At 36.5% G+C, this 16,994-nt stretch overlaps 1 protein-coding gene across 3 annotated transcripts in view; it reads right to left on the minus strand.

Annotated features, from left to right (window-relative positions):
* CCDC25 (coiled-coil domain containing 25) overlaps positions 1–16,994 on the minus strand; it is a 63,506-nt gene that overhangs the window by 17,448 nt on the left and 29,064 nt on the right. For all 3 annotated transcript variants that reach the window (XM_037813205.1, XM_037813207.1, XM_037813206.1), the window contains 3 exons: positions 9,526–9,601; positions 5,353–5,456; positions 4,915–5,117 (listed from right to left, as the gene is read on the minus strand). In XM_037813205.1, the coding sequence (XP_037669133.1) occupies positions 4,915–5,117; positions 5,353–5,456; positions 9,526–9,601 (383 nt within the window). The remainder of the gene's footprint in view (positions 1–4,914; positions 5,118–5,352; positions 5,457–9,525; positions 9,602–16,994) is intronic.

Here is a 16,994-nt window from a genome sequence, read left to right on the forward strand (position 1 = left end):
TACAACTGATGAAAGCACATTTTTATAATTGTACTATTAACTAGAGTCCATGGTTTAACTTAGGGTTCACTGTGCTACCCTTTTTTTTTTTTTTTTAAATCTTCATTTTATTGAGATATATTCATATACCACGCAGTCATACAAAACAAATCGTACTTTCGATTATTCACAGTACCATTACATAGTTGTACATTCATCACCCAAATCAATCCCTGACACCTTCATTAGCACACACACAAAAATAACAAGAATAATAATTAGAGTGAAAAAGAGCAATTGAAGTAAAAAAGAACACTGGGTACCTTTGTCTGTTTGTTTCCTTCCCCTATTTTTCTACTCATCCATCCATAAACTAGACAAAGTGGAGTGTGGTCCTTATGGCTTTCCCAATCCCCTTGTCACCCCTCATAAGCTACATTTTTATACAACTGTCTTCGAGATTCATGGGTTCTGGGTTGTAGTTTGATAGTTTCAGGTATCCACCACCAGCTACCCCAATTCTTTAGAACCTAAAAAGGGTTGTCTAAAGTGTGCGTAAGAGTGCCCACCAGAGTGACCTCTCGGCTCCTTTTGGATTCTCTCTGCCACTGAAGCTTATTTCATTTCCTTTCACATCCCCCTTTTGGTCAAGAAGATGTTCTCCGTCCCACGATGCCGGGTCTACATTCCTCCCCGGAAGTCATATTCCACGTTGCCAGGAAGATTCACTCCCCTACCCTTTGTTTTGACTTCCTCGATTTCTGACCTGTTACTCATACATCCTCTATTAACTGCTTTTCCAAACCACTCTCTTCTGGTTCTACACCTACATGGTGAGCTTGATTTTGATGTTAACAAATGTTTGTTTAATACCATAAAAAGTCAAATAAAAGAATATGAGATTGAAATGAATCAGGCAAGATTTCATGTGGATATAATCAAGAATTCAACTACTAAAATGATATAAAACATTATTATGTCACATTGAAGTGAGCTGTGGATACCCTTCCCCAGAACACTTCCAGAAGTGATGGGGTATACCAGGAGACTCAGAGGGGCCTGCCTAAAGACTTTCTCCAAATGCATGCTCTTTAAAACCAAATGTGGACTAAGTAGAAGCCATTCTACTTCTCCAACTCCAAGGGCAGAGGTCACTTCTAAGACTAAGACTACTTTCAAAACTATGTTCAGTGTCTCTTCCACTATTTTCTCTTACTCTATGTATGGCTCACAGAGTAGCAAATATGGAAAAGAAATAACATGAAGTTTCCTCCCACACCTAATCCTATAAAAAGAAAGATCCTTTAAACTAAAATACCTTTAGATCCTAGGCTGACACAGTGAGGGCGAGCTAAAAAAACGGTCTGAGGAGCTAGCTAACCACAAGATGTATAAGTGAGGATTAAAATATGAAGTCCAGGGACGGGGAAAATTTAATTTCTGTTGTTCAAATGAATAAATGGTTAACCAAGGGTGTTAATATACTGCTTATATCTAGCTTTCACACTGTACTCCCCTACCTCCACAACCCAAATGATTTCTAAGAACTACCACTCTACAGGGAATATCTTTATGTTGACTTTTTTATATTATCAGATCGTGACAATTTCTGCACATGGAGGACAAGGAGAATAGTGAAGCACTCATTTGCGAGAAAAAGATGTAGTTCTTTCTCCACAGGGTACTACCATTTTCATGAGAAGAGAGTCAGTGCTTTCTTTGTTGTGGGCTTTGCTCTGTCTACTTCTGGGCTCAAGGCTCATACATATGATCCTGACAAGAGCTCAGAGGACTTGAACCATACAATGGCCAATTCCATCCATTTTTATCCCTGTAGAAACTAGAAATGAAAAACTTACTGCCCATTTTATTCAAAAAGGTGAGAACAGGAAGGAGTCTAGAGTCTAAATAATGGTTTTAGAATTGGAAAGAAATTGGAACTTGGCTCTTCTGGATAAGGGCTGTTTTTCTTCACTGAATTCACCGGAAATATTGGGAAGACATCCCTGATAAGAATATCCTCTTGGTTTATCTGTAGAATCTCCTGAAGACCCCCTCAAAGTCAATTTCCTCAGCAATCACATCAACTAAAGTGGATATCCCTTACCAAATGTTCCAAATAAAAAAAATCAACTGGTGGTGAAATTTAAGGATATTTTCATTAACAGTGAGCCAAGTGGAAGACTTTAGACCAAGAAGATTCTGTAGGTATAGAATTTGATCTCTTGAACGGAAGATTAAAAGACAGAAATTAAAGTAATGACACAGCATACAAATGTATATAAACAGATTACAAGTCAGAAGCTTCGAGCTTGTGGGAATTTCAACAAAACTGCAGAATACATAGGCAAACAGCAGCTCTGGATCTTCCAAGCAAATCCTCAAAATGGCATAGCAGCCAGTTCCTTGCACTATACCCCTGCTTCACATTCTTCTAACTTTCTGTAGCACTTGAAAGTAATTTGTGTGCCATAAGTTTAACAGAAATAAACATGCAATTTAAAGAAACAAAGAAGTGCTGAGCTTGGTTTCTAAGGCTCATGATAATTTAGTAAAAACAAAGCAGTAGCAATAAATTGTATAGAAAAATACGGACTCTAATGACCCAACAGAAAAGTGATTTTTAATGTTTCTCTTACATTTTCCTTTTATATATTACCAGACTGATACATGATAGAAATCTGTGTCTTAAAAAAAATATGGAAAAAATACAAACTAGTGATAGTTTAGAAAATGGGACTGATTAGACAAGCTTTTAAGACAAAAATTTTATTCAATAAGATTGACAATTTTGCCCCTTCAGTTCATATGAATATTTTTTGAACTACTGACAATGGAAGAAAGTCTAGAAAACCTAAAAACCCTGTTTTACTTTATGGTTACTTTTGTTTAAATGCATGCAATTTTTTAAACTAGTAAATACTAAATTCCCTAAGTTTTATTAGTATATACCTTAATCTGAAGCAAAAATTTAATGTATTTAAGTAAATTACAGAATCTATAAGCTATTTGAATATTTCATATTGAATAAATACTCTTTTAACCTACACAGGACCTAAAAAGAGGGCAAAATAGTGTAATAAAGTATGTATGGACTTGAGAATCATATTTAGACTAAATAAGTATGTGAATTTGGGTCAGTCACTTAAAGATTACTCAGTTTCAATTTCCTATTTTATAAAATTCAATAAAAATATCTAATTCATATAGTTATTGTTAGGATTAAATGAGATAATGCAGTAAAGCACTTTCCATAAAATGGCAGATAGTATCAAAAAATGTTAGCTATCTTTCCTACTAATTTTACAAGTAAATTAAGTGATATCATGTTCTTAACTAACATTATGTTTCTAAACAAAATTATATTAGATCTGTAAAGTGCACAAAAACACGTGGTTTTCAATACTTCTTCCACTTTAACTAAAAACAAAAAAAGAATAAGCTACCCTAAATATTGCATTACTCAAAATTCAAGAAACTTTACCACATTGATGGAATTGATAATTTTTCTTTCACTTATAACACAAAGCAGATCCCCAATTCTAGGCTATATCAAATATTTAAATCTATGCATTAACCTGTCTCAAGCTAGCAGAATATAACCTAGGATAACGTTTATGGAGTTCTCCAGTTGAATATATTTTAAATGAAGCTATTCACCCTGATTTTGTAGAACCCCCAAACGAAAACATACACATGTGGATAAATAATAAATAACAGTAATTGATGATAATAACTACATTCTGACCCAACAATCTTTCTAGGAACCCAAGGAATTCGAAGGAAACTAGGTCAGGATATGGCAAGACAGTTTGTTTTTAATACTATATCATTTCCAAAGGCAATAATACTTCAACACCATTTTTTTTTTTTTTTTTTTTTCCTTTTTGGCACACTCACAAACGATATCTTGAAAATCGTGGAAAAAATCCAGGAACTCTTAAACTAGAAGTCAAGATTAATTTTCTTCTTTAACAAAGAAAAACTAGGGGCCTTTTAGGGTATGGAGCTATATATTATATAGGGTCAGGGTGGTACACAGAATAATGGGCACCCTCAAAGATGCCCATGCCAAAATCTCAAGAACCTGTGAATATGTTGCCATCCGGAAAAGGAACTTTTCAGGTGTGATTAAATTAAGGACATTGAGATGGGAGAATCACCCTGGATTATCCAGTTGGGCCTCACTTTGGTCCTTAAAAGCAGAGGCAGTGGCCAGAGAGGCAGATAAGACTATGGAGGAAGAGTCAGAGAGATGCAATGCTGCTGGTTTTCAGTTTGGAGCCATGAGCCATGGAATGTAGGCAATCTCTAGAAGGCGGAAAAGGAAAGGAAACAGATTCTCTCCTAAAACCTCCAGAAAAAAACACAGTCCTGCTGACAACTTGATTTTAACCCAGGAGACTCATGTGGACTTCTAACTCATAAACTGTAAGATACTAAATCTGCTTTGTTTGAAGTCACTAAGTTTGTGGTAATTTATTATGACAGCAATAAAAAAACAATATAGTCAGTGTTCTTATGCCCTTATACACTAGAATTCCAGGGCCCAAATCTATTGTAACTACTATTCGTTGTTTTAAAATACTGTATAGTGCTTTGGGGCAGGCCTCACTATATTAATTACTTTAAACTGCCAAAATGAAGAAAAGGCTTCTAAAACAGCTTTAAGAAGTTTACAAACCAAACTCTCCTCCTCTGAGTTTATCTAAGAATAAAATTAGTTATTTTATTTTACATACTCAACATCCGGCATCTACTGAAAGGCAATTAAAAACTATTTGAATAACACATTAATATCAGATGCCTTTTTCTTACTCATTTAAGGCTTTGAATCTGTTATATTTCCTTCCTCCACCAACATATCATTCTTAAGAGTTATTTCATGATTAGCAGCAAAGAATCCTTGAGGTCAATACCACAGCTCCAACATACCTAAGTTCATCCATTTCCCTCTTCTTCTTCATTTCTTCTTTTTCTCTCTTTTTCATTTCCTGAATTTGGGCTTTTTTTTCATTCCTCTCTTCACGGTCTCTGCATTCTTTCTCTGCTGCTAGGTCTGGGAACCGCTCCATTTTGGTCTTTTCTAATCGATTCAGTATCTCATTCACTTTCTTCTCCACTGTCACAATTTTAACCTTTGAGAGAGATGGGGAAGAGGAGGGAATTGAATCTTTATTTTGTGGGGTTTTTTTTTAACCCCCAAATCAGGGGAGAACCTTTCCAGGGGCTCAGCAGCTAATAACCCAATATAATTCCCTTTAGAAAACCTACATCACGCTCATCCCTCAATAGCAAAGGTGTTACACAGAAAAGATGGATCCCATACTCAGCATCAGAAATCCACCTCCTTCAATAGTGCAAAACACTTACATCCTTTTGCCTGTGGAAGCCTATCTGTCCCACATCCATGTCAGCTGTTTTCTTCAAGTTAGACCACGGTGTATATACCACATTGACGTTGTTCATCTTGCAGCCTGCCAAGAGAGACAGTCTTCAACACGCAGGCAGGATGAGACTGAGCAATGTGTTCCCTCACCCACTGGCAAATTACCATAATCCGACAAAGGAAAAGGCCTAGAATGAACAAGCCATAAATTGTTTCAAACCACAAAATACTTTTTAAAAACAACCCACAAATGGCAAATGGTAAAGCTGTCATTAAATAAAATTCAAATAAAAGTTTACAATGGAATTCAGGGGTCCAGGGACAAGCTTCTGAGAACTTTAGGGACTTCTGAGCACTCCCTAACATTGAATGCAAAATTTCTCCTTAAGTGCATCTTTTAAAGAGAAAAGGACCTAAACGGTTTCCTTAGATTCTCCAATAAAGGTAAGCAACAACATGAAGCAAAAAGCCGTGGCCTGGGATTCAGGAGGCCTGGACTCTATCCTGACACTACCACAAACTAGCTGTGTCACTTCAGAAAAGTCCCCATGACTCTCCAAATCTTATCTAAAATATGGGGGAAACTTGACTAGTTTAGTAGGGCTTTTGTTTATTGTTCCTTCAGGTAGTGGAACATTCATTTTTTTACCAAAAACAAAACAAAATAAAAAATCCCAGAAAACTAATCAAAGCAGAGATGCTGTGGATGAAAGGGGGTGCTAGGTATCCTGTTCACTCTTCCTATCCCCTCACCACCACACGTTTCCCCTCTACCCACAACTAACTCTCAGGTAGCAACAAGGATGACAGTTTAATCACTGGTCCAGTGCTCTCTGAGGTCCTTTCCAATTAGATGGCAATATATTTAAATGTTTAGTAAATCACCATGCACATTAGAGAAATCTGGCAAATAATGGGAATACCACCTTATCTAAGTGATCAAAGTTAACATTACCAAAATGGACTAAATGACATCATAAGTCTCCTTTTTGCAAAGGGCAAAACTTCACTTATGTAGTATTCCTGCCCAAAAAGGTGTAACGTGATTCTAATCAAAAGAAACCATCAGAAAACCCCAAAATGAGTGTCAGTCTACAACTGGTCTGTACTGTACTCTTTAAGAATTATCAAGGTCTTGAAAGACAAAGATGCATCTCCAGCTTAAAGGAAACTAGAGAGACATGACAAGCAAATATAATGCATGATACTGGATCGGAAAAAAAAAAAAAAGCTATATTGGGACAATACTGGGACAACTGGTAAAGTTTAACATGGACTATGTCAGATAATAGTATTTTATCCATGTTAAATTTTCTAAATTTGATGATTATTTTAATGCAGTTACTTAAGAAAATGTCTTTGCCTTTAGCAGACACATGCTGAAGGGTGAAGGGTCATGGTGCCCACAATTTTCTTTCAAATGGGTCAGCTAAAAAAATATATATAATGAATATGCTTTAGAGAAAGAAAACAAATATAGAAAAATGTAAAAATTTATGGATACAGGTGAAGAGTAAATGGATTCATTGTATTTATTTGTTTAGCAATTTTTCTGTAGGTTTGAAAATTTTTTTCAAAACAAGTTTTAAAAAAATCTTCATGTTCAAGGCACTGTAATAGATACAGACATGGATCAGACTTTATAGATCCGGCCTTCCAAGACTCTAAAGGAGGGGAGATAAGTATATAAATAACTTCAATAAAAAGTAGAACTAGATACATGATATTGGAAAAACCCAGGAAAAGTGCTATGTAGGTATAGAGAAGGCAGTGGTCACTTAAACCTGGAGAAAGGAAACGGCTTCATGAAAGACATCAATATGTCTTAAGTGATCAAAACTGAGGATTTTAGAGGCAGGCCGTCTGACTTCAAATTCAGCCTCCACTATACTTCAGAGTTCTAAGACCCTGGGCAAGTTACTTAAAACTCTCTAAGCCCCATTTCCTGGTTTATTAAATGAAAATAATTATTAAAACCTAACTTACAGGGTTGATAAATAAAATCATCTGTAAACTTTTTACCACAGTGCCAGGCACATAATTGGCCCTCAGATCAATGCTAGCTGTTACTAGCATTACTACAACTACTAAGTAAACCTTGAACCACAGCTTCAATCTGGAAATGTGACGACTGAGAACGAAGACAGAACTGAGGGCAGAGAGAATATAAGCAAAAGAGTGAGGTAGGAAAACAGCAAATGTTCACTTTGGTTGAACTGTCAAATATGTGAAGGGGAAAAGAAGTCTGTAGTCAGATCACAGATATGCTTAAATGCCAGCTTAAGCAGCTTGTACTAATGGTGTAAGAAAAGCAGTCACAAAAAGTTTCTAAGCTTTTAGAAAAATTTAATCTGGAAAGAGATTATAATGTGAATATGGAACAGGCTGACCACATTCTATGACGATGAACAAATTTAATCTAAACTCCCTTGGCTCTGAGCACTGAGGGTGGTCAACCAGGGAAGAAAAAACAATTTAACTACATAGTAAAATAAATGGAGTGTATTTTGCAAATCTCATAGCCAGAGACAATTTTCTTCACTCCTCAGCAGTATCTTATGCTATTGACTCATGAGAATGAGATCCCTGCGTTTAGCTCCTCATTTTGTAGGTGAGCTATCACAGTGGAAGGCTGAAGAGGAGAGAGTATAATTCAGTGCCATGACTTTCCCCTTTTCTTTTCTGTTTTCTCTAGAACTAGCAAATTATAAAGAGATTAAAAATAAAGAGGCTGAGCCAAGAATAAAGAACCCAGAAATTTTTAACAAAGCCACATCTGCTAGACATAAGGGGTTCAAGGATGTGTGAAAGAGGTTACAATGAAGAAGGAAAGAAGCTAATTATATTTTTATTATTTCTGAAGATCTTAGCTGGAAATCTTAGAAAATTTTATTCTATTAATACAAATGGAAATGTCCTAAAACTAACTGAAAATTATTGATACATGGAGTAGAACATCACTGGCTCTAAAAGATAAGACCTAGATAAGACCTCCACCTTCTCTGGCTAGGTACTTGACTTGTTATTAAGGCTCCCTGAGCTCTGTTCAAGAAATTTACTCTAAATGATGGTAAAGGGAATATACTGCCCAGCCTTTGTTCTGTCATCACCAATACCTGGTACCTGCTATTATTGTCTGCCCCATCCTTATCTTCTCCTTAAACCATATTTTCTTCCTACTCTCTGAATTATCCCTTCACTTCTTATCAAACCAGACTCTACCCTATCTAGGTCTACGGTCCTACATTTAAAATCTGGTCTATTAATCATTCTTAATAGAACACCACCCCCTGGCTCCTCCTTCTTAACCTCCCACCTCCACCCTAATAATCTTCTTCCTTGACCTTTACTGACTATTGACAGATTAAACCTGGTACAGTGGAAATAAACATGCACAGTACTACAGACCCTACTGAAAACACTTAGGACAACTGTTCTCACCTCTCACTGCACATCAGAATCATCTGGAAAGCTTTTAAAAAATAATGATACTCAGGGATCACCAAGACTAATAAAATAAGATATTTAGGGGGGAATCTGTTTTTGTTTGTTTGCTTAAGTGCTCTCAGTTGAAAACCATGGACTTCAACAAAGGCTCTCCTAATTGGGATGGGAGACGGGAGGAGATAAAAAGATGACAAGATCAAATGACCTGATACCTTCTCATCTTACAGGTAGAAAGCAATATAAAAGGGGAGGAAAGAGAAACAAAAAATAGGAAAGAGTGATTTGGAGATCTGAGAACTAGAATCTAATGACGAATAATGGCAATAAAGACATCAAACATTCAAAATAAAGCCATGAAACAAAAGTCTCTTGCTTAGCTATTCACTTAACCTAATTTTTTGTAAAAGTTCTTAAAAAATAACTTAGAAGATTGGTTTTATTTAGAGAAATCTGAACAAACTAAGGAAAATAAAGAAAAGGTTGAGGCTCTGATAGGGCCATGAAAATTAGTAGAAAGGAATTAGTTTTTAGTTATTTGATAAATAGCAAAACTCCCATCTTAAACAACAAAATAGAGGAAAGACCTATTACATGTTGTTCATCTGACTCAACCAAACTCAATAACATGTTCTCTAAAATGTAACCCATTTCAGACACAGAAAATCAGTAGTAATAGAATATATTTTGAAAACACCTCAAGGAAAACTGACCTTGAATGCTATTGGCCTTCACAAGATGTGCACAGTCCATCAACACTTCCTTTGGAATGTCTTCTATCTTCTCCCCCTGAAACACAAAAATAAATCAAATGGTTTACTACTTTTTTATTTACACTATTTTATTAAAATCAGCGCTCCTTCTACTGTTTCATAGCACACTGAAAAAGAAATTAGTTTACTGCATCCATTACGGAATGCTTATTCTAAGAGAAGGCAGTAATTTGGAAAATTACTTGCAGTGAAAAATAAGGAGGATATGAAAGAAAAATGCCAAAATATTAACTATACTTATATCCGAGTAACTTTTATCCTCTTTCTTCTTCACTCTTACCTCTAGAAACCTTGTGAGGAAATGGTACCTATTTTTGAAACTGGAAGCCTTCTTAGCTGCAGTCCCTACAACCTTCCTCTCAAATAAGCATCTTGTAGTTCTGGGTTTCAAACATCTGGTGGTTATTTTCTCAGCCATAATCAGGAATAAAGCTCTTTGTGTATTAGGTCTCAATCCTTCTCCATAACGATGTCTATGTGTCTCACTTAAATATCCTGGACTTTTAAAATTTATATTTCTGAAGGACTGCCACAAGAACCTTTGTAGAATTTCCTTGTGGAAGGATAACAGGAAAAATTCATGACCATTTTTATAAGAACTAACTGCCAACTGAGGAAAGGTTACCCTGTGCAGTGTATAGAAAAAAAATTAAAGGAAAAAGGTAAAGAAAAGGACGTTCCAACAAGTTCTCTCTGCAAAAATATATTCTATCACCAGGCTACCTGGAAATCTTTTTTTTTATTTAACTTCTCTATACTTCCTAAATTTTCTATAATGGGCATGACTTAATCCTATAAGAAAAAATAAACATTTTTTTTAAAAGAAAATAAAGTAGTTTTTCAGGAACAATAATCAAGCATTTCAATATGATAAAGATCAGAACAAATCTGAACACAGAAATAACACTGTTTTTCTCTACATATAACTATGTCAAAGTCAGAGCTGTATAAATTGAGTCATTCCAAAAGAACAAAAATATTTAAGAGGCAAAAGCAAGTGGAAATCAATTCAGTACTGGCTTCTACTAGGCATGAAATTACACAAACACCTCTGTCTGGAATGCAACGTTCCACCTAACTAAATATTTGAGACAATTTAAGTTTATTCTATTACATTTCTAAACTGTTTTTCTTTATTTGAAATGTATTAAATGGGAATCTCTCAAATATATAAACTTGACCAAAAAAGTGCCACTACTTTAAAATCATATCTTATATTGTACATTCCCCCCAACCACTTAAAATAGAGGATTCTGAATTTAATATCTTGATAACACAATGTCATAATTATGAATATCATCTTTACACTGGGCTATAATATAGTGATACCTTCAGGAGTTTCTAATATATGTAGTAGCTGGTTGACCCTGTACTAAATAAATCAAAACGAATAATTAAAAAACCAAAACAGCAACAACTTTCTGATTATGCACTGTGCACCAAGTACTAAGTAAACAGCCATATAAAATGGCTCACTTTATTAATGAAAAAACTCAAGTTTAGAAGCGAAACAAGGTTAAGCAAGTAGGTCAAAGTCCCCCACATCTAGTAAGTGATAGCGCTGAGAAATGAGCCCAGATATTAAAAAAAAAAAAAAAAAAAAATGCTCTAAAAATTGGCCCCAGACTATGGTGCTTATGGAGTTTTTGTGGAAACATTTAGTTTCTTGGTTCCTGACATGAAGCTATGTTCTGATATTCCTTCTTACCACCTGTGGCTGTCACTATACCTAAAGCATTCTCCTCTTCTTGTTTTGCTACTTCTAATATAATATGAGCAGACAACAAAACGAAACAAAACAAAACAAAACAAAACAGAAGAAAAAACATTCAGCTTAGCACTATATGCATAAACTCAAGAGTGAGTGAGCTGTGGGTGGAGCACTGAAGGACTTTCAATACATAAAGGCCAGGATTTAGAATGTGGACTTTGTGCCATCTATGTTAAAAGGATAAGAAACTTCTAGATAAGTAAGATTTTTCTATGTGTTTTCAAAATTAAGGACACCTAAGAAAGAATACTGCTGAATATCTCATCATCATCAAGGTTTGGGTTATATTCAACTGAATGCAACTAACACTTATGTTGGGCTTAGCCAGGCATTCTTTTAAATGCTAAAAATATGCTAACTCATTTAATCTCAATAACATAGGCACTCAACTTGGCAGGTGAAATCACTGCCCTCCCCCCTACATGGGATCTGACACCCAGGGAAGTGAATCTCCCTGGCAACGTGGAATATGACTCCCGGGGAGGAATCTAGACCCAGGGGAGGAATCCAGACCCAGCATCATGGGATAGAGAACATCTTCTCGACCAAAAGGGGGATGTGAAAGGAAATGACGTAAGTTTCAGTGGCTGAGAGATTCCAAAAGGAGCCGAGAGGTCACTCTGGTGGGCACTCTAATGCACAATATAGACAACCCTTTTTAGGTTCTAATGAATAGGAATAGCTAGCAGTAAATACCTGAAACTATCAAACTACAACCCCGAACCCATGAATCTTGAAGATGATTGCATAAAAACATAGCTTGTAAGGGGTGAAAATGTGATTCGGAAAGCCATATGGACCACACTCCCCTTTGTCCAGTGTATGGATGAATGAGTAGAGAAATGGGGGCAAAAAAAAAAAAAAAAAAGGCACCCAGTGTTCCTTTTTACTTTAATTGTTTTTTTCACTTTAATTTTTATTCTTATTATTTTTGTGTATGTGGTAATGAAAATGTTTAAAAATTAATTTTCGTGATGAACACACAACTATATAAATGGTACTGTGAACAACTGAATGTACGCTTTGTATGACTGCATGGTACATGAATAAATCTCAATAAAAATGAATTTAAAAAAAAATAACATAGGCACTATTAGCCCCCTTTTACAGTTGAGAAAATAGGCCCAAAAGTTGCAGGTAAATTGCTCAGTGACACAGCTAGAAAGCAGCAGAGCCAGAATCAAGCAGTCTGGCACCAGAGTCTGTGTTCGCTTTTAACCACTTAGTCTTACTGCATCTCTAACACTCACTTGGTACTTACTAAATACCAAGCACTAGTTACTGCAGGACATTAACCCTGTACAAGCTCCTCAAGGAGCCCACATTTCCAAATTAAGCGTATTATCTGCTTTCAAAAGAAACTGAAATCAAACTTCTATCAAACAAATAATAATTGGTAATAATATTAACTAACTTAGACCCCCAAAGGCCTACCACTATTATTTCCATTTTTGACACAGCAGAACCCAAGGGGAAAAAAAAATAATCTGTACCAAAGGAAACTTGGTAACAGCATACTCTATTTTCTCTAAATTTAAAACAGTTCTAAACTGGCAAGAGTTTCTCTAGCAGAATTCAGAATTTTGCTCCAGCACAGAGTTCATCATCTTCTTTTCCTCCACATACAGTCCTCAAAAGCATATATATGTAAATATGGGGCACAATGTTTAACCTTGCTAGTAAATCAAGAAGTGAAAATTATAACCATAATGAAATAGCATTTTCTATTTAATAAAATGGTCAAAAAGGTGGGTTGTTTTTTTTTTTTAAGTTATAACCCAAAAGGATTCTGGAAAACCTATATATAGAAAATAACATTGTAAACCAGCACAACAGTTTCAGAGGGCAAACTGGCAAAAAAAAGTTACCAAAATGTTTGTATCTTTTGATCCAGTAATTCCATTCCTGAGATTTATTGTAAGAAAATATATATATATTTTTAAAGAGTAGTTCATAAAGACATTTCTTGTAAGGGATTCACAATGACAACTTACATCCTGGCAAGAGAGCTTCATATTGTGGTGTATTATTAACTCAAAACAGCCAATCAAAATAATATATATGAAAATAATATAGTAAGATGAAAAAGTTCATAAATAGTACCTTTAAAAAAATAATATAATCAACCAGGGGATCAGGATAAAATGTAGACTGAAACAAAAGAATTTAACTGTATTACAAGTGTATGAAATACTCTCCCTGAAGGGAGTGGGGGAAAAAACCTAAGAGTAATTTTCAAAAATGGTGTTCTGACTGGAAAGTTTAAGGCAAAAAACAAAACAAACAACAATGAACAACTGTACATGAACACTGTAGGTGATAAAGTTATTTCTCATGGGGATTCTACTTATATGTATATTAGAGTCAAACACCTAAGTAAATGGATGGTGGATGGTGGGAGCCAGCTTTCTCAATGCTGGAGAGGGAAGCTACAGATAAGCAAGGGGGAAAGGCTGGAATGAACTATGTGATACTGGATTAGTATCAGTGACATCAAAATGAACTCATGGTTTAGTATTTTTTTTTTTTTAATAATAAATTTTATTTTGAAATAAGTTCAATCTTACAGGAACAGTTTTAAAAACAGTACAAAACCCCTACATAGAATTCCATCATACCCTGACCCCTCCCCCGATACCCTGATACCCTGACCTTTGAGATCCTGTCACACCACTCTTTCTTTTCCTCCCTCTCTCCTTCCTTCCCTCCCTCCCTAACACCCATCATCTATTGCTCTATCTTCTGAACATATGAGAGCAAGCTGCACATATCTTTGAACAGGCAATATAATTCACATATACCTTTCCCACGGACAAGAACATTATTTTATGCGATCTCATTAAATGCAGCTAAGAAGTTCAAGAAATTCAACATTGATATAAAGCTTACATTCTATATTTCTTTTTTTTTTTTTTTTTTCTTTTTTCTTGTGTCCCAGCTGTGTCCCTTTGAGCCTCCTCTCCTCCGGCCTCAGATCCCATCCAGGATCATCCTTGGCATTTAATTGTCATCTACTTAGACTGTCTTATTTTTTTTTTTCCAATTTTGGAAAGACATATATAGCCTAAATCTTCCTATTCCACCCCTCCCTAGCATTCCCTTAGTGGGATTAATCACATTTAGAATGTTGCAATGCTATCACCCTCCGACCATCCATTTCTAGAAGTTTCCCTTCACCCCAAACCCAAACCCCTACTCTCATTTCTTAACTCCCCATTGCCCCTTCCCCCTCTTCTTGGAACCCCTACTCTACTTTTCATCTCTTTGGTCATATTCTTTCATACTTTCTTTGTGTTTACCATGGGGCTTAAATTTTACCTCTTAAATCTATAACAATCTTGTTTTTCTTTGAAACCAACTTAACTTCAATAGGACATGTAAACTGTGTTCCTATATTCCTCCATTCCCCCACTTTTATGTAGTTCTTGTCAAGAATTACATATTTTACATTGAGTCCAAAACCACCAATTTATCATTACAGTTCATGCATTTTAGATCCTGTAGGAAGTAAATAGTGGAGTTTTAAATCAACCATACAGTAGTATTGGTCTTTATATCTACCATGTGATCTTTACTGGAAATCTTTATTTCTTCATGTGGTTTCAGTCAATTGTTTAGTGTCCCTTCCTTTCAGCCTGCTTAGGACTGATCTACTGGTGATGAAGTTCCTCAGCTTTTGATTGTCCGGGAATGTTTTCATCTCCCCCTCAATTTTATCTTCCAGGTGTTTGTGAATTCTCCAAGTCTCTGATGGTTATTGACTTCTATTTGCATTCCATTAAGGGCAGAGAATGTTCTTTGAACAATTCATTTTTATATTTTTTATTTTATTGAGGCTTGTTTTTATGTCCCCGCATACAGTCCATTCTGGAGAAAGATCCATGATCACTAGTGAAGAATGTGTGTCCCAGTAACTTGGGATGTAATATTCTATATATGTCTGTTAAAAGTCTCTATATCTCTCTTTCATTTCTTTGTTTCTCTGTCGGTAGGGCTCGCTTTAGTATCTGAAGTAGGGCAGGTCTTTTATTAGCAAACTCTCTCAGCATTTGTTTGTCTGTGAAAAATTTAAGCTCTCCCCCAAATTTCAAGGAGAGTTTTGCTGGATAAAGTATTCTTGGTTGGAAATTTTCCTCTCTCAGTATTTTAAATATGTCATGCCACTGCCATCTCGCCTCCATGGTGGCCGCTGAGTACTCATTACTTAGTCTTATGTTGTTTCCTTTGTATGTGGTAAATTGCTTTTCTCTTGCTGCTTTCAGAACTTGCTCCTTCTCTTTAGTATTTGACAGTCTGATCAGAATATGTCTTGGAGTGGGTTTGTTTGAATTCATTCTATTTGGAGTTCGCTGGGCATTTATGCTTTGTGTATTTATATTGTGTAGAAGGTTTGGGAAGTTTTCCCCAACAATTTCTTTGAATACTCTTTCTAGACCTTTACCCTTCTCTTCCCTTTCTGGGACACCAATGAGTCTTAAATTCGGACGCTTTATTTTATCTATCATATCCCTGAGATCCATTTCGATTTTTTCAATTTTCCCCATTCTTTCTTTGGTTCTTTCATTTTCTGTTCTGTGCTCCTCAAGGAGGTTGAGCTGTTGTTCAACTTCCTCTAATCTTGTATTATGAGTACCCAGAGTCTTTTTAATTTGGCCTACAGTTTCTTTAATTTCCATAAGATCTTCTATTTTTTTATTTACTCTTGCAATATCTTCTTTATGCTCTTCTAGGGTCTTTTTTATGTCTTTCATATTTTGTGCCATGCTCTTCTTCAAGTCTTTTATATCCCATGCCATGCTCTCTTTGCCTGTCTGTAGTTCTTTGATTAATTCTGCCAGGAACTGTGTGTCTTCAGATCTTTTGATTTGAGTGTTTGGGTTCAGGTTCTCCATGTCGTCTGGTTTTATCATATGCTTTAAGATTTTCTGTTGTTTTTGGCCTCTTGGCATTTGCTTTACCTGATCTTTAATTTGTCAGAATTGCAGCTTGGTGGTGTACACTCTCTCCAACCAACCAGCAGATGGCGTCCGTGAGTCACCTATTCCCCTCAAGTCAGCTCTCCCCAATCCTGTCTTCGTGGTGTGTGGGGATCTGACTCCCGTGGGGTCCACTCTGTGCACTTAATTTGAGTGTGCTGTCGGTGCCGTCCACCCTGAATGAGGGGCGTGTATCTGAGCTGTTAGGGAGGAAGGGCAGGTTTAATAATCAAACCTCCCAGGTGTTCCCGGAGATTTAAGGCTGTTCTCTGCGGCTGACACAAAAGTCCTTGGTATTGGCGTAGCTTCCCTGGGATTTCCGAGTGGTTCCCCCCTCCCTGCTGTGCTTTTCCAGGACCTCTGTTGAAGGGGGGAGGGCTGTGCCACGTCACAAGTGAGCGCCGGCCTCCAGGGAAGCCCTGGGCCGCCGGGCTGTGTAGGGGCATTCCCACCCCACTTCAAAGATGCTTGAATGGGACGCGTTAACTTCCCCCTTTCTGCACAGCTCCACTCTCCCAGCTCCGGGACAATCAGCCGTGGGTGTATTCAAGGCCACTGTCCACGGCCGATATTGTGTCGTGTGAGCGGTGCTGCGGGAAAGACTCCCTGTCAGGCTGGGTTTCTTGTCTCAGTTCTGTGCTGTGTGTTCGGCCATGGGCAGG

Source organism: Choloepus didactylus, chromosome 20 (assembly GCF_015220235.1).
Source record: "Choloepus didactylus isolate mChoDid1 chromosome 20, mChoDid1.pri, whole genome shotgun sequence".
NCBI classification, from domain to species: Eukaryota; Metazoa; Chordata; class Mammalia; order Pilosa; family Megalonychidae; genus Choloepus; species Choloepus didactylus.